Source organism: Camelina sativa, chromosome 8 (assembly GCF_030686135.1).
Source record: "Camelina sativa cultivar CO46 ecotype springtype chromosome 8, ASM3068613v1".
NCBI lineage: Eukaryota > Viridiplantae > Streptophyta > Magnoliopsida > Brassicales > Brassicaceae > Camelina > Camelina sativa.
This window is the reverse complement of record NC_141887.1, coordinates 5,675,438-5,700,622: the sequence shown is the minus strand read 5'-3', so window position 1 is coordinate 5,700,622 and position 25,185 is coordinate 5,675,438. Positions and strand designations below refer to the sequence as shown.

The following is a 25,185-nucleotide window of genomic DNA, read 5'->3' as shown; positions in this document are numbered from 1 at the left end:
TAAAAACGGTTTATTAAGTATTTATTATACTTTCGGTATTGTTTTAAAATGTTTCCTCAAAACAAATGTTTGGTCTTATTGTCCACGGGCTATGCACCACTTAGAAGTGGGGAACACACATGTGTGTGCATTCCCCTTTGGTTAAGACACTTCTGATAGTAAGAACTAAAGCTTATTATCAACTTAATTATGATAATTTCCATATGTATTAGGTTTTTCAAAAGTTTAGATTATATATATGTTTGCAATGGCGAACCTAAACTATGAATGCTAATGTCATATTTAATTGACGCGGTTAGCCATTATTTTTGAATAGTAATACATTTTGTAAGGGATTTACAAATGTTTTGAAAGTAAAATTACTAGAATGTTAAACATCGCTTTGTAACTATATACTCATGAAATACAATTTATGTAAGTCAACCATGAATTTCATAGTAAAGTTTCATACTGATCATCGAAACTTGTAAGAAAAAAAAAAAAACTGGATATCCATAGTATATAAGATTAAGTAATATATTGGCTTTGACCTACATGCCAAATTCTCAATGACCACCGTATACCATAAATTAGTTTATTTTATTTAAGTCATTTCATCAAACATTGTTTATAAATTATACACTATAAACGCAAATGCACAATCCAAACTATTCTTTTGTCATTTTCAAAGAGAGGTATTATAATTGATTCTTACTTCGAAGTTTGAAGGAGAAACACAACAACCAGATCGTCTTTCAACGTTTTGGCCTTTTGGGAAAGAAAATAAGCTCAGTCGTATTCGTCTAAACGGTTCGTCTACAGGTTGACGCTTTGGCAGGTGAAGAGTCCGCCCAAAAATATAGAACTTGAAAGTTTTCATTAACAAATTTATTTCATACAAAGTTATGATTGGTCGTTACTCTCATCTTACTTTCTTCTATTATCTTTACTTGGACTCTTCCGCCAATCTTGTATTTTCTCACTTTTAGTTGATATTATGTCTTAGTAGTTTATTAAGAAGATTGATAAAGTTTTTCATTAATTATAAGTAGACAAACTAGGAGGAGGTCCAATATTAAATATAAATACATTCGTTACATGATTAGAAAGACATTTGATGCTCTTGTCTCGGCCGATTATGATAACAATTTTACGTAAAAAAAAGAGAGACAAATCTTCCGGAACTCACATGATGTAACAGTAGTGGCCAATACAACGTAAATAATAAATACATTGCACACAAAAGAATAATGTCGGACTCTAATCTAACCACAACAAAATGACAAAAAAAAATTTGCCAATTTAATACATAGGTGTTTTGTAACATGTTATGTGTAAGGAAAAAAGAAGATGATAATTTTGTTAATCAAAGGAAATAATAGTCTAGATACTAGCCAAATTACCTAACAAAATAGAACTAGCCGCTTTTAAAGTTCATGAACCTCCTTTAGTTGTTGGATTAATTTATTATAATTATTAAGTGTTATATAAAGTTCAAGTTTTCATTTATGGAGATTTACTCAGATATTGTACATTTTAGGTAATATTACCAGAATCTACAAAAGAAGATTTTATTACTAGAATATTTTAGATATTTTAAAATACCCAGCATGCCCTAGTTTTATGTTACCGGAAAAAACGTAATTACAAAAATGTCTAGAAATCACTGACGTGTATTAAATAACTCAGTCGTAACACATTACAGTGGTAATGACGGCTGAGTTATAGATATGTTGCGGCTGATTTATAGAAAAAACATTTGAGTAAGAGCGGACGGCTGACTTAGAGCATAACTCAACCAAGCGTTACGGCTGACTTATTAAAATCTGGCTGAGTTATGCTCTAACTCAGCCGTCCTTACGGCTGAGTTTTCACCCGATGGTTGAATTGCCAAAATTTTGGCTGAGTTATAACCACGACACGGCTGAATTAACTTTTTCCGGGTGGCTGAGTTATGAAAAACGGCTGACTTATGAGATGTAGTTACGGCTGAGTTATGGTTAAAAACTATAACTCAGCCGTGATAGGCTGACTTATCGTACAACTCGGCCATTTCACGGCTGACTTAGTAGCAAAAGATTAATTACTAGAATATTATTCAGTTACGGCTGACTTATTAAACGATACAGCTGAGTTAAATATTTTTAGTTGATGAAGCGGCTGAATTTGGCTGCCATTTTTTCGCTTTTTAATTACTGTAATGTTATTCATGTTGTGACTGAGTTATAATTTGTTTGATGGCTGAGTTTTATTTAGGCTGAGTTATAATTTGTTTGATGGCTGACTTGTCACGTTAGACGCATCATCCATGTCAGCATTCCATGTCATCATCTTTCTTCTCCGGAAATACGAAATGCCGTTCCTTCGACTCTTGTTCTTACATGGTTTTTACCTTCTTCTTCACCTTGTTCTTCTACTTCTTCTTCACTTTCTTCTTCACCTTGTTCTTCTACTTCTTCTTCACCTTGTTCATCATTTTCTTTCATGGATCCAGTTCCGGTACTAGTTGTTCCGGTAATTGGGTAAAGAAACAGAGATATGTATTTAACACCGACGATAGAGGGTGTATAGCTGTGCAGATAGATGGAGGCAAAATACACGACAAGCTTGTGGAGCTTGTTCTTGAAGACTATGGATTGGACGTGTTTAGCCATGAGCTAAACGCATGCTCTCGATGTAAACAAGTTGGGCACAATGCGAAAACTTGTCCGATGCAATATTATTGTAATACATTTGTTTTATTTTGTGCAATAACTCAGGCGTCAAGCATTATAACTCAGCTGTCATATTAATCGACGAGACCTTTCGTTTTCCGCTTTGAGATTATTCCTTGTGATAACTCAGCTACAAAGCATTATAACTCAGTCGTCATATGAATCGACGAGACCTTTCGTCTTCCCGTAAATACTATAACTCAGCCGTTAAGTTTTTTTTTCGGGTTGTGACATGGAAAATCGAAAATGATGTGTATTTTAATTTGCTGATGTGTATTTTTTTAATTTTTTTAATCAAAATTGAAAAACTAAACCCAAAGGATAAGTTGTAATTACACCTATGACACTAAACATTTGAACAATTTTAGAAGATTGTTAGATATGAGAAATAAACCAACTTTTGGATAACATTTGAGTAATTCTTTCTTTCATTTATATTGTTGTGATCTTCATTCAAAGATAATGCATTGTGTATAAACGAGAAAAAAATGGGAACTAATTATTAGAAGAAAAATGTGATTATTAAATAAACAATTAAAGTTCGTTGAAAAAGGTACAATTAAAGTTTTAAAAATTAATACTACAATGGAAATTCGTTGAGGATATATACATTGCATCAAAATATATTGTCTTAGGGGTGTATAAATAAATTAATAATGTTGTCGTCATGATACTTTACCATCCGAATTTAACTCCATAAGTGATGATGAAAATTCGCAAAACTTCATCCACCAAGATAATAGTTTTACACACTCGAAGTCTTTCGTAGGGTCTTTACCACAACGTAGTTAAAAAACGTTAGTTAAATAAATTTTGAATCATCATGGAGCAATGATGATGTATATGGTTGACTGGGATAACAAAAACTTTTGGAGTGATGTGGGTTTTTTTTTTTTTTTTTATATATATAAAAGCAAAAATATTTTAGCGTGTGTGACACTCGTTTTTTTTGTCTAATTCATAATCATAATCTTTACGAATAATTGCTTCCGACTCTTGGAAACTTATGGACTACTTATAGAGATTTGCCCAAACAAAAAATAAAGGAAACTTATAGATTATTGGCTATTCAAAATCGGTTGATAAGGTACCTGAGGGTTCTCAAATTTTCTAAAACAAATTTCTATTGGACAAAAAAAACTATAACTACGAAACTACCCCTAAAAACTTTATATAAAGAACCATTCTCCTTCCTCTCTTCGACATCAACATCTCTATCTCTATCTATCTATCTATCTCTTACCGGAAAACTCACTCCGACTTACATCTCCGGCGTTAAAGTCTCCAAACCGAATCGAAAATGGCGAAAGGAGGAAACAAACTGATGAAGCTGAAGTCAGTTTTGAAGAAGCTCAACTCATTCAACACCAAGCCAAACCAGCCATCGTCGGCTCCAGCTAATCACGGCCGATCCTCCGCCGTGAGTGCATTTCCCTCTGAATATCTTCAAACCGTCTACGTCGGTCGAACACGTCGACCATACCATGTGAGCTCTGACGTCGTGAGCCACCCGCTCTTTCAGCAGCTAGCGGCGGTGGATGGTGGCTGTGGCGGCAGCGAGGATGGTTCCATCTCCGTGTCGTGCGAAGTTGTCTTGTTTGAGCATTTGCTTTGGATGCTGGAGAACGCCGACGCAGACGAGTCATGCCCCGAGTCCGTCCACGAGCTCGTCGAGTTCTACGCTTGTTAACTTCTTTACAATTAATTTAGGTCCGAAATATATGATTTATGTTTGTATATTCTATACTTCGTATACTTTACAGTCTTTCGTTGAAAAAAAGTTATATATATTTTTTCTGTTAAACAATACAACAACCGATAAACAAATGTATTAATGTGTAAACATTGACTTGCAATGTAATATAAGAATGATCAATTTTTATATGTACGGGATAAAACTAAATTGCAATGTCAATGTTGATCAATAATATTTGGATATATACAATAATAGCTAAGACGGTCAAATGAGTTGAACGGACTTCGTGAAATAGATCGATCACGGGTTACAAAATTTCAACCCTAATCAATTCATCTTATATTTTATAATTTTTATTCTATACTGATTGGCCCCATACGTATTTAAAATATTTCACAAAGAAAAGATGAGGGTTGACGCAGGGGAGAAGGGGCATCCGGACACATCGTCAATGTAAAATTTTATCTATCGTCTTAAAAAAGAAACACAGAATGCTGACATGTTGTAAAAAGGTTTTGTATTAATTTTCCACAAAAAAAAACTACGTCGTCTATATATAGCTTTTCGTTTTCTCAAAGATATCTTAGATATGCTGACATGTTGTATTAAGGTTTTGCATTTTTTTAATAGAATTAGTTCTTAAAATTCAAATGTAAAGTAAAACCAATCCAAATGTTTTCCATTCCGCTAATCTGTTTTGTGACGTTCTACAATTCCCAAACGTATGGTAAATATTTATTCCAGAGTAACATATACATGTACTTTTAATTTGTCCCCACATGCCCACACGCACACAAAGAACATTATCGCATGGCGGCATGGGAACACAATTGGAGCTTACCATAACAGTGGACTAAACAACATATTAAATTACGTGTACTCACAATTATACCTCAGATATATAAAAAAAGGTACAAATATACAAATTCTTGACAAATCAACTACACTCCATGTATGTAACCCTCAAAATCTCAAACAAAAAGTGTAATCCGACCAGTTCTTGAAAAATCAACCACAAGCCATATATTGATATATACCCCATGCCATATAAAGTATATAAGTTTGTTGCATATTATTCACTAGTCTACTTGATTGACACACATAACAGTGGTTTTCGATAATAACAATAGACGAGAAGACAAGAAATGTGCACATGTATTCTTTCATGAGGTTATATTTTTGTTTAATTTCGTATCACACTTTGACCACCAAATCCTTTCACATCTAACATAATATGTCTAGTAAACTTATATCGTCATTGACAAAAAATGAAGAAGAAAGAAAAAAACCAGGAAAACACAAAAAAATAACCTGATTTTACAATTACACCCCAAACTTATCATCCCTAATAGTTTCCATCAATATACGATTAATTAACAGATAACAAGAATCATGGTAACAAAAGAAAAAGTTATAAGAGTGTATTTTTTTATCGCTTGACTTGTATTTACTCTTCCTTTGCTGCTACTGCCTCCTCATCTGCAAAAGATAAGACAAAACCATCAGTGTCGCTCTTGTTTCTCAAGAATCAGCATAACAATATAGTGACCAATCTATTGCTTTTGATTTCTCATCAAACAATTTGTAAAGTCTCTTCTGATTGTTAATGGAGCTGAAAAGATGATAAGCGTATATGGTTGCTACTATATCCCTAACAGGCTCGACAGGCCCATATAGAGCCCAGCATGTTTTTAGCCTTGATTCATCATGGTTTAAACCCAGTCCTACCTCATTAAGCCTGGCTTGGCCAACAGGATTTTGTTGAGTTCATGGTATGATGATGCTCTAGATAAGAGAGAGGTCTTTGGGCTTACCGGAGTTGTCATCATCATCAGGATGATGATCGTTAGGATTGTTCTCCATGCATTTAAGTAAGTACTTGAAAGTCTCGACCTCGCAAGGGATGGTGAGGGCGCCGCTCTGATCAAAACCAAACTCTTCCTCTGCTTTCTCAAGCAACACCTTGAAGAGGGAGTGGCTGAGATAGCTTGTCGGTATGATAAACCTCCTTAGCTCTGGTCCAACATAAACCGCAAGATACCCTTTAGGAACATCATGAGGCGGCTCAGGGCTTTGACAGTTTTCTTCATCCGAGTCAGCGTTCTTTACTTCTAATAGCCTCTTGTTGATGGCCGGTACAATCATCTCGGCCGCTTGCTTTCCAGCTGCCAATGGAGGAACATCTGACTTGGGGCCTATCGTTACGGTTTGCCATTTCTGCAATATCTCCTTAAGCCTCACAATCTGCCTGATTCCGGTTAACTTTGCCGCGTTGTTTTCATCCATCTGCCTAATTAATAATCCCGCACACACTTTTCGTTAATGAGAGATCAAATGTCACATATGATCTTCTTCTTCTTCTTCCCTTGTAGCTGCATTTACAATACCACAAACTAAGTTGCATCAAAACAAAGAAATAAACACATTACACAACTCTATGACCCCTAGGTCAATTTGAAACATTTGTATATAAGTATCTTAGATAAGTATATAGCTCCTGATTAAATAAATAAATATTAGCAGCCATAACAGAGGACCCACCCACATCTACAAGAGAAGCAGATCCCAAAGACGTCTTTATCAAGGAATGTTCTTTCGCAGATTCATTGCAAATCCCAAATATGTTTTTAGAGTCCAATTTTTATGAACATGGAATCTATTGTAACCCTTTAAATCAGATCAATCTCAAGAACATCAAACCTTAAGGGTTTTTATTAAAAAAAATCTCAAGAACAAAGTTAATTAAAAAAAAAAAACTGAATCGAGATTTAGATCCGGCCGGATCCGTTATACAGAAAATTAAAAACAATTCAGATGGAAACAAAAAAACCTAAAAGTTATAAACACGCAATCGTGTGAATTACGTAAGTATAAACATTATCAGAATATATATATAAGAATTATTACCTGAAGAGGAAAACGAATCGAAGCTTTCTTTAGCTATGAAGAAGACACGACGAAGAAACACACCATGCAACAACCAAACAAACAAAAAGAGGAGCTCCCAAAGGTTTCGTTTTGTTTTTTTTTACGCTTTGGATCTTTTTTTTTTTATAGGTTTTTTCTGTTATCGGAGAGCTCGAAAACGATGATGATACGATGAAGAGATGTTTTCAAGTACTTCTGAAACTAAACAAAAAAAAAATATTAAAACTGAAAAACAAACAAAATAAAGTTAATATATAATCTAAATATTTGGTGGGGTGAAATTAAAAACAAATTAGAGAGAAGCGGATTTTGGGAGAAATCAAGGATTGCCTTTATTTGGATTTTTATAGTTTTCATTGATTCTCTCTCGCAGGATTTTTTTTGTTTGAAGATTTTTTTCTTTTTTTGGTTGGCTATCCCTTCACTTTCGCCTTTTCAGGTTCTTTTGTTTTATTTTCTCACGTTCCTTCTTCATATATATATTTTTATAGGATATATTTAGTACTATAAGATCTAAAGATGAGTTGTATATATATATATATCAACGTGGGTGTATTTCCTTGTGGATTATGGATGGATTTGACAAAATCTTCTCACACTACAAAACACGGATTGAAATTCCTTTTATTTATATTATAATTTTAGAATAAAATAAAATTTATATGATTATTTTTAAAAGTTTTTTTGGATAAAACACTATGCAATAAAATCATATACTAATATAATTACTTGAAAAAATACCTATTTTGTAAGTTTTATATTGTTAATTTTGTAATTTTATTTATGAGAAATGGTTATGTTTATTGTTTGTTTTTATTTTAATTTTTGAACATGTTTGGTGAAAGTTTTTTAAAATGAATCGTGCTTAGGGTAAGATTTTATTTTCAGTTGCACAATAAGATCTCGAAAATCACGATTAAATGTGATAAATTGCTAAGATTTTATTCCTTTTTACGCCTAATAATATATTTTTATGCCAAACAGTATATATTTTATAACAATACATGAAATACTAAAAATTTTATTCAGGTAATGGTATAAATTATTGGAATATTTTCTTTAAGAAGATTCTTTAGAATATTCTTAAGTGTATTCATATAGCATATGGATTGACCAATTAATCTATAATGTTTTTTGTAGCCAACCTATATTTAATTTATAACATATTTTGTAACCAACTTATAAAAATTATATAGTCTACAAAAAAAAAGTTGTGTACTTCCGTTTCATTATATTGGGGATGTGAAATGTTTTGATTTTTTAGAAGTCTAGTAATTTATTTCTTACAATTAGACATTTATTGAAATGGGCTGTAAAAAACTATCAAGACCGTAAGGATTAGCCTGTTGGTTTACTGTGTTACGTTTAGATTTGGAATTAGTCTAACGGGCTTAAAGGATTATTGGTCTCTGTAAGTTAGCTAGTATTTGTTAGATTTTTTTGTTCTTTCGTTTACTAATAAATACATAACTAGGTTTAATTTAGTGTTGAAACTTGAAAAGTATGTTTTGAATTTATAAACATTGATTTTTGGTTTTACATGGTAACATTGTTATACAACTCCATGGGACTACATCTAATTATCTGTTATCACATTTTATGACATGGTCGAAGAATTTGTATTTATTGGTTAAAGACTTAAATCCTAACATGTGCGCGGAAGAAATATATAGATAATGATGATATATAAATTAAATTTTAAAAAGTGTGATGGTTATATAAAGATGATAGTTAGTGTCTAAAGTGAAGAGGACGTAATTTGGACATTGACTCATTGTATTGCTAATTAATTATTTATATAAAAAAAAAAACAAAACCAAAATGCCAACTTTTACCCAATAAGAGCATGCCCATCGTTCTGATGGAGGTGCTCTAAGCTATTGTGAACCAATTATTTCACTCTCTGAAATACCAATATTCAAGATAGAAATCTATAATGAATTTTCTTTTATTAATTTTAGTGATGGACGAACACGGAACATCCTCCACCTAGTAAATGTTGCATCGGTCATGCACACAATCATAAGCACACAACAACAACAAAAAGGAGAGTCGTATTGAAAGTGTTGTTTAGGTTTGTTATACAATTCTTTGTTTTCTAGTATTATTAAATTTTCGAGGGGTGTGGGAATAACTCATTGGGCTATTCGCATCTTCCTTCAACACAAAAGGCATCTTCCACTCTCGATTCTCAGCATCTACCCAAAATATTCATACTTCCACTTGCACATTAACATCATATCCAACGGCTTACCTTTCCTAACTCAACTTGCTCTTCATCCAACGGCCCATCTCTCATCTCTCTCATCCCCTCTCCTTTATATAACCGCTTGGAACCATTCTCATATTTTGCTTATCGGATTCCAAATTGGCAAAAAAAAGTATAACAATAATTAAGATGGCGACCTTGGAATCTCCATTAGAGGCCTTGGCGTTTCAATACGCTAGCGTCGGTGCTTTCGCTGCCGTCAACAACGTCTGGACATGGATCGCTGTAGTTACTGCCGCCGTAAGCTTCTGGAGGATCAGAGTCACCACCAACGGAGACGGAGACGGCCATGCATGTGTCTTGTTAGAGGAATCAAGAACCGGTCCGGTTAAAGAAACGGTGGCTCGAGTGAAAGAAACGGTTACGAACACGCCGCAATCAATAACCGCTACGGTTAAAGAAACGGTTGCTCGAGTGAAAGAAACGGTTGCGAAAACGGAGATGTTAACGTGCGATGACGGAGTGACGAAGGGGAAGAAGCTGAAGATGTACTACGAAGTGGACGTTGACAGTGACGAGGGGAGGTGTATCGACGGAGATTTAACGGCCGTTACCGGTAACTACGGAGGAGGTTTGGGTGATTGTGGCGGAGAATGGTGGGGGAAATGGGAAGGAGTGGTGAGGATGAGAAATGGTGATGACGGTTGGTATCGTTACTTGGATCTAACGGTGATTAACGGAAATGTCGTAAGGTTATGGGATGACAACAGAACTAGTAACGGCCGGAGTTGTCTAAATTTAGAGTAGTTCCTTATTTTGGAAACTTTAATTGTTTGTTTGAAATGTATTTTTTTGTTGGTTAAGTTGCAATTTGTAAATAATAAATTTTCACATAAGGAACAAGGAAGGATCGCTTGAACTAGAAGAGAATATTCAATTGTTGATTCCAAGTTACTGTATGTTTGCTGGTTAGGCCAATCTAAAATTGACAACAAGCATGTACTTTTTAAGCCCATCAAAACTTGACTCATGCACACATGTCTATTTGTTTGTGTTGCCAGGGCCATCCTGGTCTAGGCTGGCGTAGAACCCGCAGGATCCACGTATTCTTTTACACAAGTCTAGTTCAGTTCAGGCTTGGTTTTTAAACTCGGCCAGGTTCGAACAGGGCTACTATTTAGTACTTACCACCTTCAAGATTTGTATTAAAAGATGGAAGTATATTTTACCAATTTTTTACATGTATAAATGTTAACTTTCTGATGCAAGTGACGTTGTGGAGATGTTTGTGGAAGACAAATTTTCAGAATCATTTGCTGACGTTATATATATTAGGATATTTCGATCATCACACGGCCCTTAACGGCTTAACCTCTTAAACATTCGACATGGTGAAAAAGTGGTATCCAATAACATTGTCGACTTGTCGTCCGCAGACCAAAGAGGCTGCTAGCTAGCCTAAGACAATTAACTAACTTTCACTCATTTTTATCAGATTTTAGACTTCACGTTATGTATAACTAGGTGCTTCCCCACGCAACGCGTGAGTTGTGGTGTAGTTGGCACTTTCTTGTTTTTTTTTTGGTCTTTTTCGTTTTCTCTTTTGTATTATTTCGTTTTAATTTGGCATATACGGACTTCGCAGTCGCTTGTATTTATACATTATATGTTTATACCATTTCGTTTAGATGTGTACAATTGTGACGTTTATTTTTTATGAATTATGAGGATGTTGTTTCTTGCTTTTGAGAATCCAATCTTATCATTGACTGATATTGTTCCCAATATATTTATTGTATTTTAGATTTTCTAATTAACTGCTTATGTAAACCCTTCATATGTTGATGTTGTAATAATAAGTATTTTTTAAAAAATAATTATCTTCCGTGTAAGTGATTATGTTTGTATGCCCATGTTTTGGTCTAATATCAATAAGATCGTTTCTGTTTTTCTTTAATTGGCTTTGAAACCAATTTTGAGTTAAGCAAATAATGGGTCGAATTATGGTGTTAATAAGTAATATGAATTCTTATGTATATATGTGACTATAAGTTTAGCTAACTGAAAAATTCTGTAATATTTAAATATAATCTTGAACATATATATATATATATATATATATGCCATTAAAGTGAGTTAAATGATCTTTTATGCCTTTAAAGTGAGTTAAATATTAATAAATTTTTATATGTGTCTTGACCTTTTTAAAAAGGAATACCAAGTGTTTCCTTCCAAATTTGAAGTGACATAATATTTTAGTTTTCTTATATGATTTTATGAACTTCAATGTAAAGGTTTTTCAAAGTAATAAGTACACTCACACTGATTGAATTATAAAATTTGGAGAAATGTTTATTTCGATTAATCATCTGCTCTTTTAAATATATTAAATAAGTATGTTGTTGTTCCTACAAACATGACAACATGTATTATAGTTTAACCATGGAATTAAGCAATGGAAATGGAACTTGTGACAGCAAGACAAAATACTTATATATATTATGTTACTCATCGTTTAAAAATGAATAGGAACATCTGATTCTCAAATAAAGTTGATTTTTTTTGTTAAAACCAACATATGTGAATTTAAATTTAACTATGCAAATTTAAAAAATAAATATGAATAGATTAGAAAGGCAAGAAATATAAAAGAAATATTTTTTTTTATATAAATAAAATAAAAATTGAAAACAATGTTAAATATATATAATACTTTCTAAATTAAAATATAGAATCAAACTCTTACAAGTTACAACACATATGAGATATAACAACATTTGATATTGGTGGGAAAGGAGGAGAGAATGATTACTATAAGATGGTAATCCAAATTAGATAATAGAGATTAATCTTTAAAAAATAGAACAATGTAATATATATATATATATATATATATATATTACTTTCTAAATTAAAATATAGAATCAAACTCTTACAACACATATGAGATATAACAACATTTGATATTGGTGGGGGAGGAGGAGAGAATGATTACTTATAAGATAATAATCCAAATTAGATAATGGAGATGGATCTTTTAAAATAAGAACAATGTAAAATATATATCATGTAGTCTCTAAAATTAAAATTTAGCATTAAAAATTACAATGATATTTCATTTGTTTTCTACAACCCGTACAACAAAAATAAGAAATCAAAAATAAAATAAAAAACGAAAAATGATTTGAGGTATTGTAGAAGAGAATGAGAGAATGTGAAAATGAGATAGTAAAGGAATGTCAATATGAGAGATTGAGATAATGCTTATTTATATGATAAAAAATGATGGAAGTTACATTTAGAATTATGGAGTTATAATAGTAATTTATTGTGTTTGAATAAAATTGAGTGGTAGAATATGATTAATGCATAATTTATTTTATTTTCAGTTATAATTTTATTTTAATGTGTTAAATGTATTGTGTTTATTGGGTCTTAAATATTGTTTAAAGCAATTAGAAAGCAAATAAAAAAAAATCATTTGAAAACATTAAATGAAAATCAACCAATAAGGAGAGACCAAAACTTTACTTTTATATATATGATATATTGCTTTAAAATTTGAAATGTGAAATATATTATTAACAATAATTTTACATGAGAAATATATTAATTTAGCCAACCAAAATATGAATATAAATTTAGCCAACCAAAATAATTAAAAAATATTAAAATTTAACCAAAAATATTTTCTCTTCAAAGATAAATAAGTTAGTAGGAGGAATGAATTAATGTACAATTATTGGATAGGAGTTACATTTGATTTAAATGGAGTTACATGCCTTTAATTATAAATAAATATTTTAATTTTTATAACCTAAAATAAAAGGAATACCAAGTGGCCAAATCAAAATTTACATGATTTGTTTGTTTGTTGATATAAACTCAACACTTACACATAATATTTCAAAATATAAAAATATAACTTTTGGAGTGACAAACTAAATTAGTTTTCTTATAAAATTATATGAATTCTTCAATCTCAATAATTTTTAAAACCCCAAGGATAACTTATATTTTTTTGGTTTTTTTTTTTCACTCATCAATTTAATTTATAGTGCTAGATTTCATACTAATGGTTTCATCTTTAGAGAATTTAGTTAAATAGTATTTTTTAAATTATATTTTATTTTTATATTTAAGTTCCAGTTGAATATGATTTCTTTTTTGGATCATTTTTTATTTTGATTAAACACACAAAAACCAATTGTTTAATTATGTTTTTTTGTTTTCAAAAACTTCAAATCATAAAAAAAATTATATATATTATATTGATCTTTGCAGATTTATCAATTGGACCACAAAACAAAATAGTCATTATAAATAGAGTTGATAGACTTTACAAAACAAAATAGACTTTATAAATGGATAATTATATTGATCTTTATAAATTATTAAAAATGATACATGAATATGTAAGATAACCAGAGACATAATAGATAATTAGATATAGATCATTTCAACTTCATGATCTTATTGTGTGGTGAATATTGTAAGAAAGTATGAAAATAATGACTTATAAGATATTAGTATAAAATAGAAAATGGAGATAAACCTTTTAAAAGATTAAATATATATATATATATATATATATATATATATATAAGATATACATATCATACAAACTCTAAAATTAAGCTTTTACAATGATATTTGATTTGATTTTTTATAACTTATACAACAACAATAACAAAATAAATACAAAACAAAACAAAACAAAAAAAAAAAAAAAAGAGATTTGAGAGTAGTGGAAGAAGATGAGAGAATGAAAGAGTGATAGACTAAGATAATAAGATAATGAGTATTTATAGGAAGAGAAATGATGAAAAATTACATTTAGAAAAATGAGAGTTACAATTCTAATTTATTGTTTTGTTTTAATACAATTGATTAATACAACTTAGTGGAGAAATAAAGTTAATGCATAATTTATAGGGGGAATTTATATAATTTTAATTTTATATTATGTGAGTTAAATGTGAAAATTAATTGTTTTTAAATTTGTGTTTTAATATAAATATTTTTTTTGTTAAAATTGTATTTCCAAATAGACCAATAAAGAGAGAATAAAACGTACGAAGATGTGACATTTTCTTTTAAGTGGGTCCTTCCAGAAAAGCATCATTAAAGTTTTCTACAGGCAAATTTTGGTGTACTTGATATAGCAAATTACTAATTTACCAACTGAAAGGTTTTTTTTTCCTTTTCTAAATATTTATGCTGTTTGTTTTCATAATTCAATTTTTAAAAAAATTTGAATGAAGATTTACTCGGTTTAATATTATGTATTATAGAATTTACCCTCAAATTACATGATACAAACTACGAAGAGTGGAGCAAAAGAAGTGGCAGCTTTTTTAACTAATGGCAAATAAAGATTTTGTCTCTGAAAGCTCTTTTGTCAATTTATAACAAAACTGTGGACCCAAACTTCTGATGAAACCTCTTTGGAAATAATTGGGCACTGGTGACCAGTCCGCCAATAATTTCACAAATTTTGTTCTTTTTTGTATTGTTTGTTACTTATATTGTTTTATAATCAAAATTTTGCTATCAGTTTATGTATACGCAATGGAAATGGACAGTCTATTTTTTGTTTTTGCGCTGGATTCGCTAGTATCTCTCTGTTCTGTAAAATGCGGTGCATTAAATTTTACACATTTCCCCCATAATGAAAGAGATGCTCCCCATTCACCTTCTTACCCCTATCCTCTGTACGTACACAGGTGAAAATATAGGAAATATCTGAGGGTAATTAAGTAAAGTTCCACGGACCTACGGCTTTAAATTCTTCTTACCGACTACTCTCCTTTTCATTTACAGACATACCCTAGTTGTGGTCTCTCACTCAAAGTCTAAGCCGAGAGAGAGAAGCTATGGCTCCTCCGCAGAAGCATTTCATCGCCGCCATTGTCTTCACCGTCATTGTAGCCTCCACCACTGGACATGGTCGACATAATAATGGTGGAGAGGACATCGTACACTCCTCTTGCGAACACGCGAGCTACCCATCACTATGCGTCCGTACTCTTTCATCTTACCCCGGCCCAACAATCACCAACAGCCGCGATTTAGCTCAAGCAGCCGTCAAAATCAGCCTCTCCCACGCACAAAGCGCAGCTAAGAAGCTTGCGGCGGTGAGAGACTCGGTGGGGAAGAAGAAGAAGCTGGAGAAAGGGGCACTCGTGGACTGTGTGGAGATGATTGGAGACTCGGTGGACGAGCTGAGCCGTACGCTCGGCGTTTTGAAGCATCTCCGCGTCACAGGCGGTTCGGCTAAGGAGTTCCGGTGGCAGATGAGCAATGCACAGACGTGGGCTAGCGCTGCGCTTACAGATGACGACACTTGTCTTGATGGGTTTCAAGGTATCGACGGCGAAATCAAAACGGAGGTGAAGCAGTGGATGACCAAGGTGGCGAGGGTTACGAGCAACGCGCTTTACATGATCAACCAGCTAGATGAGACACGTGGCAAACCCCATGTCGTGCATCTTTGATGTTAAAATGAGCTAAATCGTTCTAATGAACGGTCTTCAATTGTGTGTTCTCTAGTTTTTTTTTAATTCGTGTGTCTAATGAATTGCAAGATATCTATAAAATCTCTACAATATATAGAATTGAGTTTTTGAAATTAGACAATGTCCCTTTAAGTAGTTCTGATAATGGTGTATTGAATAAATGATTTTTTATAATCTACTAAATGTCACTATATGGTAATATGAATCCGTTGAGATTCGATCGAAAGATAGACTTGTAACTTTGTGTAACTCTCTCGTACGTCATGTGATTTTGTCTTGGTATAAAACTGAAATCCGATATATAAGAAATTGATAACGTAAGAGTGTGTGTATGTTTGACCAAGCTCGTGAGAAACCAGGCCCAGCAAGAAGGCCCATAACCAACATGACATAATAATTAAGTCGTCAAGGCTGCAGGAGGAACCAGCACAGAACAAGGGTTGGCATTTTTCTCAACAAGAATTCACTAACTGGTTTACATACGTATTTTATCTTGTTCTCCAATTATGTTCAGCATTTTGAACTAACTTTTTAACGATATCAATAAAAAAATATTTGAGTCCCTTGAATCACTCCAGTTGATGCTTGTTCATCACGACGAAGATCTTAGTTTCCTCCTTTCATAATTAACTCAAATACCTATAAACATCTAGGATGTGTCATCTCCTAATTCACCCATATATACCCATGTATATTCAGTAGAATGTAATTAAATTTGATATTGTATGTATGTGAAAAGATCACATAATATGGAATTTAATAAATGAAGGGATGTTTCATCTCCTAATTCACCCATATATACCCATGTTGTTGATGATGTGGTGTAGGGAAATGAATAAGATAACGCATGTTAGGATAGTTTGAAAACAACGTTTTTCTTTAAATTTCAAGGAAGTTTGTAAAATGTATTTTTCTTTAAATAGATTTGACTAATCCAGGTCCACGGCGAAAGAGGTGTCGCGCAAACCAGCTCATGTCATCCACCAAACACTTTGAGCCAATGTAAAAATGGGGTGGGAGTGTGACCACGTCAGGTGGGATTTGCTGTGAGAGAGGGCCTTCTCTAACTTTTGTTTATTTCTTTTTTTTTTTTAATAGTGAAGAGAAAATAAAACTTATCAGGAGGTTGGAATATTCGACAAAGGGAACATATATAAACCCACAAAAAGAAAAGAAAAGACTGAACCCGTCAAACGGTTAACCCACAACTCTCTCTTACAATCTATAGTAGTCAACTATCCCAGTACAGTACGCTTTAGAATACAAGCAGTGATGGATTTTGTTTTCTCTATAAATTAAATTTAAATCAAGAGTGTATGTATCTAAGATCATATAAGAAAAATAGATTATAATTAAAGAAAAATCTTTATTATTGTCTTAAAGTATTTTAGCGGTATATACTGCTTTGGTGAATAATTGCATAAAAAATAGTAAACATTGTATAACTTAAATCCAAAAATTCGAGTTTCTTTAGTCTGGTGGTAATGAAACTTCCTCAGAGATGTCTGATAATCCATCTAACTCCAATGTGCGTTTTGTGGTTACAGATTCGTATATTATTAACACCAAATGTCCAAATCATTAAAACCGGCTAAAATATCTGGACAAGCTTGTCCACTTTCCTCCGGGTGCGGACATCATATAATAGATCTTGGACATATAGAACCGGTTCTGAAACGCGTCATATATCTCTTGCTCTCCTCGGCACTGAACACGACCTAGAATCTTGGACTCTGTTATAGTTCCAACATATTGAAGTCATAGTTTGGAGTTCATAATAAATTTCAATCGTTTACTAGTACTTTTGTAATTATAAGAGAATTACGAACGAAACAAAAAAGAATAATTGGGAGTTCTTTTTAGGCCACAAAATTACTTCATAAGGTCTTCTTACATTCATCCAATCTTCAAAACGTCTGTCTTCACTCTTCACGCATTTATTGCTAAGGGACATCATGTCGCTACTCGCTGCCACTTATTTGAATTGACATCCATTCATTATAAGTTTTTATAATTTCTAGTATTTTTGTAACCATTATAAAGTTTTGGATCGAAACCTAAACTAACAAAGAGGTCCCTGATTTTTGTTTTTTTTTTGGGGGGGGGGGGGGGGGGGGTCATTTTACAGAGGTCAATCTTGAAGTTTAGTATCTAGTATACAAAACGACTTATGAGGCCTCAAACCAAATAGTTTGTGATTTGTAAAATATGTATGGTTTATATTCGAGTTATTCTTAAACAAGCTAATATTTAACGTACAAGTTGGAGACTTGGAGGTGACTCTATCTCTTATTTACTCCACTTTGGAATTAGTGCTGGTTGAATGTACATTTATGTGTAATTTTCAGTTTCGAATATGTTTATTATCATATACTATCATCGGGGGTTTTTTTTTTCTCCTAATGTTAGAGATTTAAAAGATTACAGAGGGAATTATAATTGTAGACCATCGACCAATGTATATCAATTTATCAACATGCTGCTTCATAAACAGTATACTGTAAATTTCCATATAAGTTTTATCTTCTTCTTCTTGTATGTTAAAAAGCAATATTTCATCCACATCCAAAACATGATGTGCTTCTTATTAACATGACAACCCTAAAATTAACTAATACCAAATTAGGCAACGAGAACACTGATGTTAATACTAATCAGCTCTTGATCTCTCAACTATCCAAGAAAAATAGTTTCGAATATTAAAAATAAAAGATATATTGAAGAATTTCTTTTCACTTAAATCTCTAACATAAATAAATACTAACATTTGCTATTTATTAGTATCATAAAAACTATTGTATTCCTAAACCTAATTTACAATTTGATAGCTTTATATAAATTATAAATTAAAGATATATAAACACATTGACTATACATTGCATTACTAAATTTTTTTTATGTTTCATCCTCCTATAGAACTCGATTGTAGTTTATTAAACTCAGAACTAATAAAACTTCAGACTTTCTAAACGATTTTATTTAATTAACAAAATATCGAAAATCAGAAAATAGTTTTCTGTTGAATTATTAATCCTAAAATGTATCTCAATTAATATAATGAAATACAAATTTTCAGAAACAACCAAAAATATATTAATGCACTTTGATAAAAATAGCTGCTAGTCAAATTAGTAATTTTCTCTCTCTTTTTTTTTGGGTTCACAAATTAGTAAAAAAAATTTTACATCTCTTAAATTGTACAACAGATATAAACCTTAATGAAAAACACTCATCAAAGTTTAACTTTTCAGAGAAAAAACACTAAAAAAGTTTTTTTTTTTTTTTTTTTGAAGAGAACAATAATATTAAGAAATTTATCGTGGCCAGTTTGCTAGTGAATATGTCGGCTTCATGAGCATTATTATTACTAAACATAAATAAATATCCCAAACAAAGAAAAAGGAAAAAAAAAAAACGAGAAGGAAAAGAAAAGGAGGAAGAAGAAAAAGCTGTTCCTGTGCCTTTAGCAGACCTTTTGGTAGTTGTCCTGGTCTCGCTGATCATCCCTTTCCGACAACTCTGATGCTCTTTCCCTCTATCGCTTGAGCTCTCTCTGTCTTAATCTCTTACTTACCTTCGATTCTGTTTCTTCTCTTTCGAATTCTTTTTTTTATCCATTTTCCCAGATTTTCTTTTTATAGAAACCCTTCTGTCTTTGATGCGCTAAGAAAGGAAAGCAGCTGAATCAAGTAAAACTTGTGTGGGTTTCTCTTTCTGAATCATCATCTGACTCGAGTTGAAGAGCCTCGTTCATTCGTTGAGAAGAAAAAAAGATTCCTTTTTTTAAGGTCTTTATTTGTCTCTCCGGAGATTCCGCGTGTGAAAAGTCGTGGCTTTTGATCTCTTTGAGATACTTAAAATTTCCGAAGAATTGGAGTCTCTGTCGGAGTTAAAAAGCAGAGATCTTGGAGTCCTCATTTCGGATTAACGACTTCTTTTTTCTTTTTTTTTTTCCCTGCGGTAACTTGGATTGTGAAGAGTGGAGCTTGGAAAAAAAGAACTTTGTTTTCCATTCACTTTGTGTTGGAGTGAAAAGCTTAGGGCTTTTAAGGTGTAAGCTGAAGATGGAGCTCTCACGTAAAGAGCTCAGCTTCGTATAAAGCTCAGATTTGAGATTACTATTATTATTGGGTTTTATTTCTTCTAGAGAAACTTTAGGAGTAAAAAAAGATCAGTAATCATGAAAGCTCCTTCATCAAATGGAGTTTCTCCTAATCCCGTTGAAGGTTTGTGTTTTCTAGTATTTGATTAAAAGGTCTAAATCCTTTATTAGTAGAAACTCATTGCTGGATTTGTATAGATTCAGTTGTAAGTAGAGAGGTCGGCTTTCTTGAGAGTTCCTGAACATGTGTAATTGAGTTGATTTTTGCATATAATCTGCTTTAGAACTAAGCTAAGTAACTATTGTATTGATTCATCCAAGCCCCTGCCTTTTGAGCTTGAGGGGTTTAGAGCATTTCTCTCTGATAGTAGTAACTGAAGGATGATACCAGATATTTGAAGTAATCACAGCTTTGATGTTGTGTGACTGCAGGGGAAAGGAGAAATATAAACTCAGAATTATGGCACGCTTGTGCTGGGCCACTGATTTCGTTGCCTCCAGCAGGAAGTCTTGTTGTTTACTTCCCTCAAGGTCACAGTGAGCAAGTATGTTGTTCCATAAAAGTTTGTTGGTTTTAATTCATGGCTGATCAAGAATGAGCCTCTGATTGGAAATTTCATGCTGCTGTCTTTCCTTTTCCTATTTCTTTAGGTCGCGGCTTCAATGCAGAAGCAGACTGATTGCATACCGAGTTACCCAAATCTTCCTTCCAAACTCATCTGCATGCTTCATAATGTTACTTTGAATGTATGATATCTTTAATTATCAATAAAGGTCTCTACATTTACATCTCTAACATCTGATTGTCGATTATAAACCAGGCTGATCCTGAGACGGATGAGGTGTATGCGCAGATGACTCTTCAGCCAGTAAACAAAGTAGGTTGCTGCTTTTCACTGAAATACTCTTCAGTGTATTTGAGGAGTAGGGACTAATTGTTCTGAGCATTTTTGTTGAACAGTATGACAGAGATGCACTGCTTGCTTCTGACATGGGTCTTAAGCTAAACAGACAACCTAATGAATTTTTCTGCAAAACCCTCACAGCGAGTGACACAAGTACTCACGGTGGATTTTCTGTACCCCGACGAGCAGCTGAGAAAATCTTTCCTGCTCTGGTGTATATACAATGCTTTATTATATATATATCTGAATAATGATGATCTCTTTATTGCATTAGCTTCTTACATTGTTGGCAATATTCTGTTAGGATTTCTCCATGCAACCACCTTGTCAAGAGCTTGTTGCTAAGGATATTCACGACAACACATGGACTTTCAGACATATTTATCGAGGTTTTTCCAACTTATTCAATCAATTTTGGCTTAAGTAAAACCTGTTCTTAGGTTTTCCCATATGTTTGATATTTATCAGGTCAACCAAAAAGGCACTTGCTAACTACAGGCTGGAGTGTGTTTGTCAGTACGAAAAGGCTCTTTGCTGGAGACTCTGTTCTTTTTATAAGGTATATATCAATCTCAATGTGCCAATGCTCTTTTGGTATTTATTTGTCGAAGATGCTAACTCCTTTTTCACTTTCAATTAAGAGATGGAAAGGCGCAACTTCTGTTGGGTATAAGACGTGCAAATAGACAACAGCCTGCGCTTTCTTCATCTGTAATATCAAGCGATAGCATGCACATCGGAGTTCTTGCTGCAGCAGCTCATGCTAATGCTAATAACAGTCCTTTCACCATTTTCTACAACCCAAGGTGGCGGATCTAAGTTTCCTTTTTGTCTCCATTAACCTTACTATATGCTTTGTTTCAAGGCAATTGCTGAGAGAAAAATCATAACCGAGATTTTTGCAGGGCTGCTCCCGCTGAGTTTGTGGTTCCTTTAGCCAAGTATACCAAAGCAATGTACGCTCAGGTTTCCCTCGGTATGCGGTTTAGGATGATATTTGAGACAGAAGAATGTGGAGTTCGTCGGTACATGGGTACAGTTACTGGTATCAGTGATCTTGATCCAGTGAGATGGAAAAACTCTCAGTGGCGGAATCTTCAGGTAGTTTCAAGTAAAACTCATGATGAATGCCTTTCTTGATACATTGCACCATTAAGTTTAGTTATTCCTTTGTTTTTGTGTCTGCTAAAGATTGGATGGGATGAGTCAGCTGCTGGTGATCGGCCCAGTCGAGTTTCAGTTTGGGACATTGAACCGGTTTTAACTCCTTTCTACATATGTCCTCCTCCATTTTTTCGACCTCGGTTTGGAGGGCAACCTGGAATGCCAGGTAAAATCTTTGTACCATTTTCATTTCGACGCAACACCTTTAAATCTCCTCAAGGACGGAAATCATGGTGCTCTTGCAGATGATGAGACTGACATGGAGTCTGCACTGAAGAGAGCAATGCCATGGCTTGATAATAGCTCAGAGATGAAAGACGCTTCAAGTACGATATTTCCTGGTCTGAGTTTAGTTCAGTGGATGAATATGCAGCAACAGAACGGCCAGTTACCATCTGCTGCTGCACAGCCAGGTTTCTTCCCGTCAATGCTATCGCCAAGCGCGGCACTGCACAACAATCTTGGTGGCACTGATGATCCGTCCAAGTTACTGAGCTTTCAGACGCCGCAAGGGGGGATTTCTTCATCAAATCTCCAATATAACAAACCGAACTCTCAAGCCCCAATGTCCCAGTTGCCTCAGCCACCAACTACGTTGTCCCAACAACAGCAGCTGCAACAATTGTTGCACTCCTCTTTGAACCATCAGCAACAACAATCGCAGTCTCAACAACAGCAACAACAACAATTACTGCAACAGCAACAACAATTGCAGTCTCAACATCACAGCAATAACAATCAATCGCAGTCTCAACAACAACAACAATTGCTGCAGCAGCAGCAGCAGCAACAACAACAACAACAACAATTGGTGCAGCAACAGCATCAACAACCGTTGCAGCAACAGCATCAACAACCGTTGCAGCAACAGCATCAACAACCGTTGCAGCAACAGATTCAGAGAACGCAGTCATTGCAATCTCACTCGCATCCACAGCAACAGCCACAACAGGTACAACAACATAAGTCGCAGCAACTTCAGCATCCTCAAAATCAGCATTACAATGGCCAACAAACAGCGCAACAGCATCAGGCGCAACAACATTTGCAACCACAGCTAGTTTCGGGATCAATGGCAAGCAGTGTCATCACGCCTCCGTCCAGCTCCCTTAATCAAAGCTTTCAACAGCAGCCTAAGCAGCTTCAACAAGCACACCACCATTTAGGTGCGAGCACTAGCCAGAGTAATGTAATTGAAACCACCAAGTCATCATCCAATCTGATGTCTGTACCGCCGCAAGAGACGCAGTTTCCACGACAAGTAGAACAGCAGCAGCCTTCTGGTCTCAAGGGGCAGAATCAGCAAACACTTTTGCAGCAGAAAGCTCACCAGGCACAGGCCCAACAGATATTCCAGCATAGTCTCTTGGAACAGCCGCATTTACAGTTTCAGCTGTTGCAGAGATTACAACAGCAACAGCAGCAGCAATTTCTTTCGCCGCAGTCTCAGTTACCACACCATCAATTGCAAAGCCAGCAGTTGCAACAGTTGCCTGCTCTCTCTCAAGGTCATCAGTTTCCGTCGTCCTGCACGAACAATGGCTTATCGACGTTGCAACCACCTCAAATGCTGGTGAACCGGCCTCAGGAAAAACAAAACCCACCTGTTGGAGGAGGGGTCAAAGCTTATTCAGGCATCACAGATGGAGGAGATGCACCTTCCTCTTCAACCTCGCCTTCTACCAACAACTGTCAGATCTCGTCTTCAGGCTTTCTCAACAGAAGCCAAAGCGGGCCAGCGATCTTAATACCTGATCCAGCGATTGATATGTCTGGTAATCTTGTTCAGGATCTTTACAGCAAATCCGATATGAGGCTAAAACAAGAACTCGTGGGTCAGCAAAAGTCCAAAGCTAGTTTAACAGATCATCATCTTGAAGCATCTGCCTCTGGAACTTCTTACGGTTTAGATGGAGGCGACAACAACAGACAACAGAACTTCTTGGCTCCAACTTTTGGCCTTGACGGTGATTCCAGGAACAGCTTGCTCGGTGGACCTAATGTTGATAATGGCTTTGTTCCTGACACGTTGCTCTCGAGGGGATACGACTCCCAGAAAGATCTTCAAAACATGCTTTCAAACTATGGAGGAGTGACAAATGACATTGGTACAGAAATGTCTACTTCAGCTGTAAGAACTCAATCTTTTGGTGTCCCCAATGTGCCCGCCATTTCAAACGATCTAGCTGTCAACGATGCTGGAGTTCTTGGTGGTGGATTGTGGCCAGCTCAGACTCAGCGAATGCGAACTTATACAAAGGTCTTAACTCTGATCCCTGCATGTTGAAATTTGGAATATTTGTTCGGTTTGACAAATGTGGTAGATTATCCTACAGGTGCAAAAGCGAGGTTCAGTGGGGAGATCAATAGATGTCAACCGTTACAGAGGTTATGATGAGCTGAGGCATGATCTAGCCCGCATGTTTGGAATCGAAGGACAGCTTGAAGATCCGCAAACATCAGATTGGAAACTTGTTTATGTCGATCATGAAAACGACATCCTCCTCGTTGGCGATGATCCATGGGAGTAAGTAGAGAGCAATTACATTCACACATCAAACCGTTAGAGAAGTTCCATTCTATTTTTGATAACCTTTATTATAATCTTGATTTCTGCAGGGAATTTGTAAACTGTGTTCAGAGCATAAAGATCCTTTCATCAGCTGAGGTTCAACAGATGAGCTTGGATGGGAACTTTGCGGGTGTACCGGTTACTAATCAAGCTTGTAGTGGCGGTGATAGTGGCAATGCTTGGAGAGGTCATTATGATGATAATTCAGCCACCTCGTTTAACCGATGAAGGCAGAAGATCCCTCACAGACAAAGATTCTTTTTTCTTCGTTTTGTAATATAACTTCTCTTTGATAGCAAGTCTCAAGTTTCCACTGGGCACTGTAGAGCATTTACATGTAAAATATTTTCCACTAAGTTTACAAGAAAGATTTCATTTGATGCGAGTCACAGTTTCTA

General features: G+C 34.3%; 3 protein-coding genes and 2 pseudogenes across 5 annotated transcripts; 4 read left to right on the top strand and 1 right to left on the bottom strand.

Moving 5' to 3' along the window:
* Positions 1–3,777: 3,777 nt before the first annotated feature.
* LOC104706428 (auxin-responsive protein SAUR76 pseudogene) lies at positions 3,778–4,577 on the top strand (annotated as a pseudogene). Its single transcript, XR_015563153.1, has one exon. The product of XR_015563153.1 is annotated as an auxin-responsive protein SAUR76 pseudogene (transcript).
* A 1,012-nt stretch (positions 4,578–5,589) lies between these two features.
* Positions 5,590–7,826, bottom strand: LOC104706427 (protein SMALL AUXIN UP-REGULATED RNA 12-like). Its single transcript, XM_087460420.1, has 4 exons — positions 7,648–7,826; positions 7,297–7,512; positions 6,204–6,761; positions 5,590–5,868 (listed from the first exon to the last, which is right to left on the bottom strand). Exons 3-4 carry the CDS (start codon positions 6,673–6,675, stop codon positions 5,837–5,839), a joined length of 504 nt encoding a protein of 167 aa, XP_087316546.1. The 5' UTR covers positions 6,676–6,761; positions 7,297–7,512; positions 7,648–7,826; the 3' UTR covers positions 5,590–5,836.
* Positions 7,827–9,346: 1,520 nt separating this feature from the next.
* On the top strand, positions 9,347–10,448 carry LOC104706426 (uncharacterized). The gene has a single exon (XM_010422623.3). It carries the CDS (start codon positions 9,716–9,718, stop codon positions 10,331–10,333), a length of 618 nt encoding a protein of 205 aa, XP_010420925.1. The 5' UTR covers positions 9,347–9,715; the 3' UTR covers positions 10,334–10,448.
* Positions 10,449–15,121: 4,673 nt separating this feature from the next.
* Positions 15,122–16,157, top strand: LOC104706425 (pectinesterase inhibitor 3 pseudogene; annotated as a pseudogene). Its single transcript, XR_015564018.1, has one exon. The product of XR_015564018.1 is annotated as a pectinesterase inhibitor 3 pseudogene (transcript).
* A 3,136-nt stretch (positions 16,158–19,293) lies between these two features.
* Positions 19,294–25,172, top strand: LOC104706424 (auxin response factor 7). Its single transcript, XM_087462107.1, has 13 exons — positions 19,294–20,270; positions 20,579–20,691; positions 20,798–20,893; positions 20,968–21,024; positions 21,108–21,263; positions 21,356–21,440; positions 21,520–21,610; positions 21,693–21,857; positions 21,957–22,152; positions 22,243–22,381; positions 22,461–24,475; positions 24,552–24,742; positions 24,835–25,172. Exons 1-13 carry the CDS (start codon positions 20,225–20,227, stop codon positions 25,013–25,015), a joined length of 3,531 nt encoding a protein of 1,176 aa, XP_087318233.1. The 5' UTR covers positions 19,294–20,224; the 3' UTR covers positions 25,016–25,172.
* The last annotated feature ends 13 nt before the right edge of the window (positions 25,173–25,185 follow it).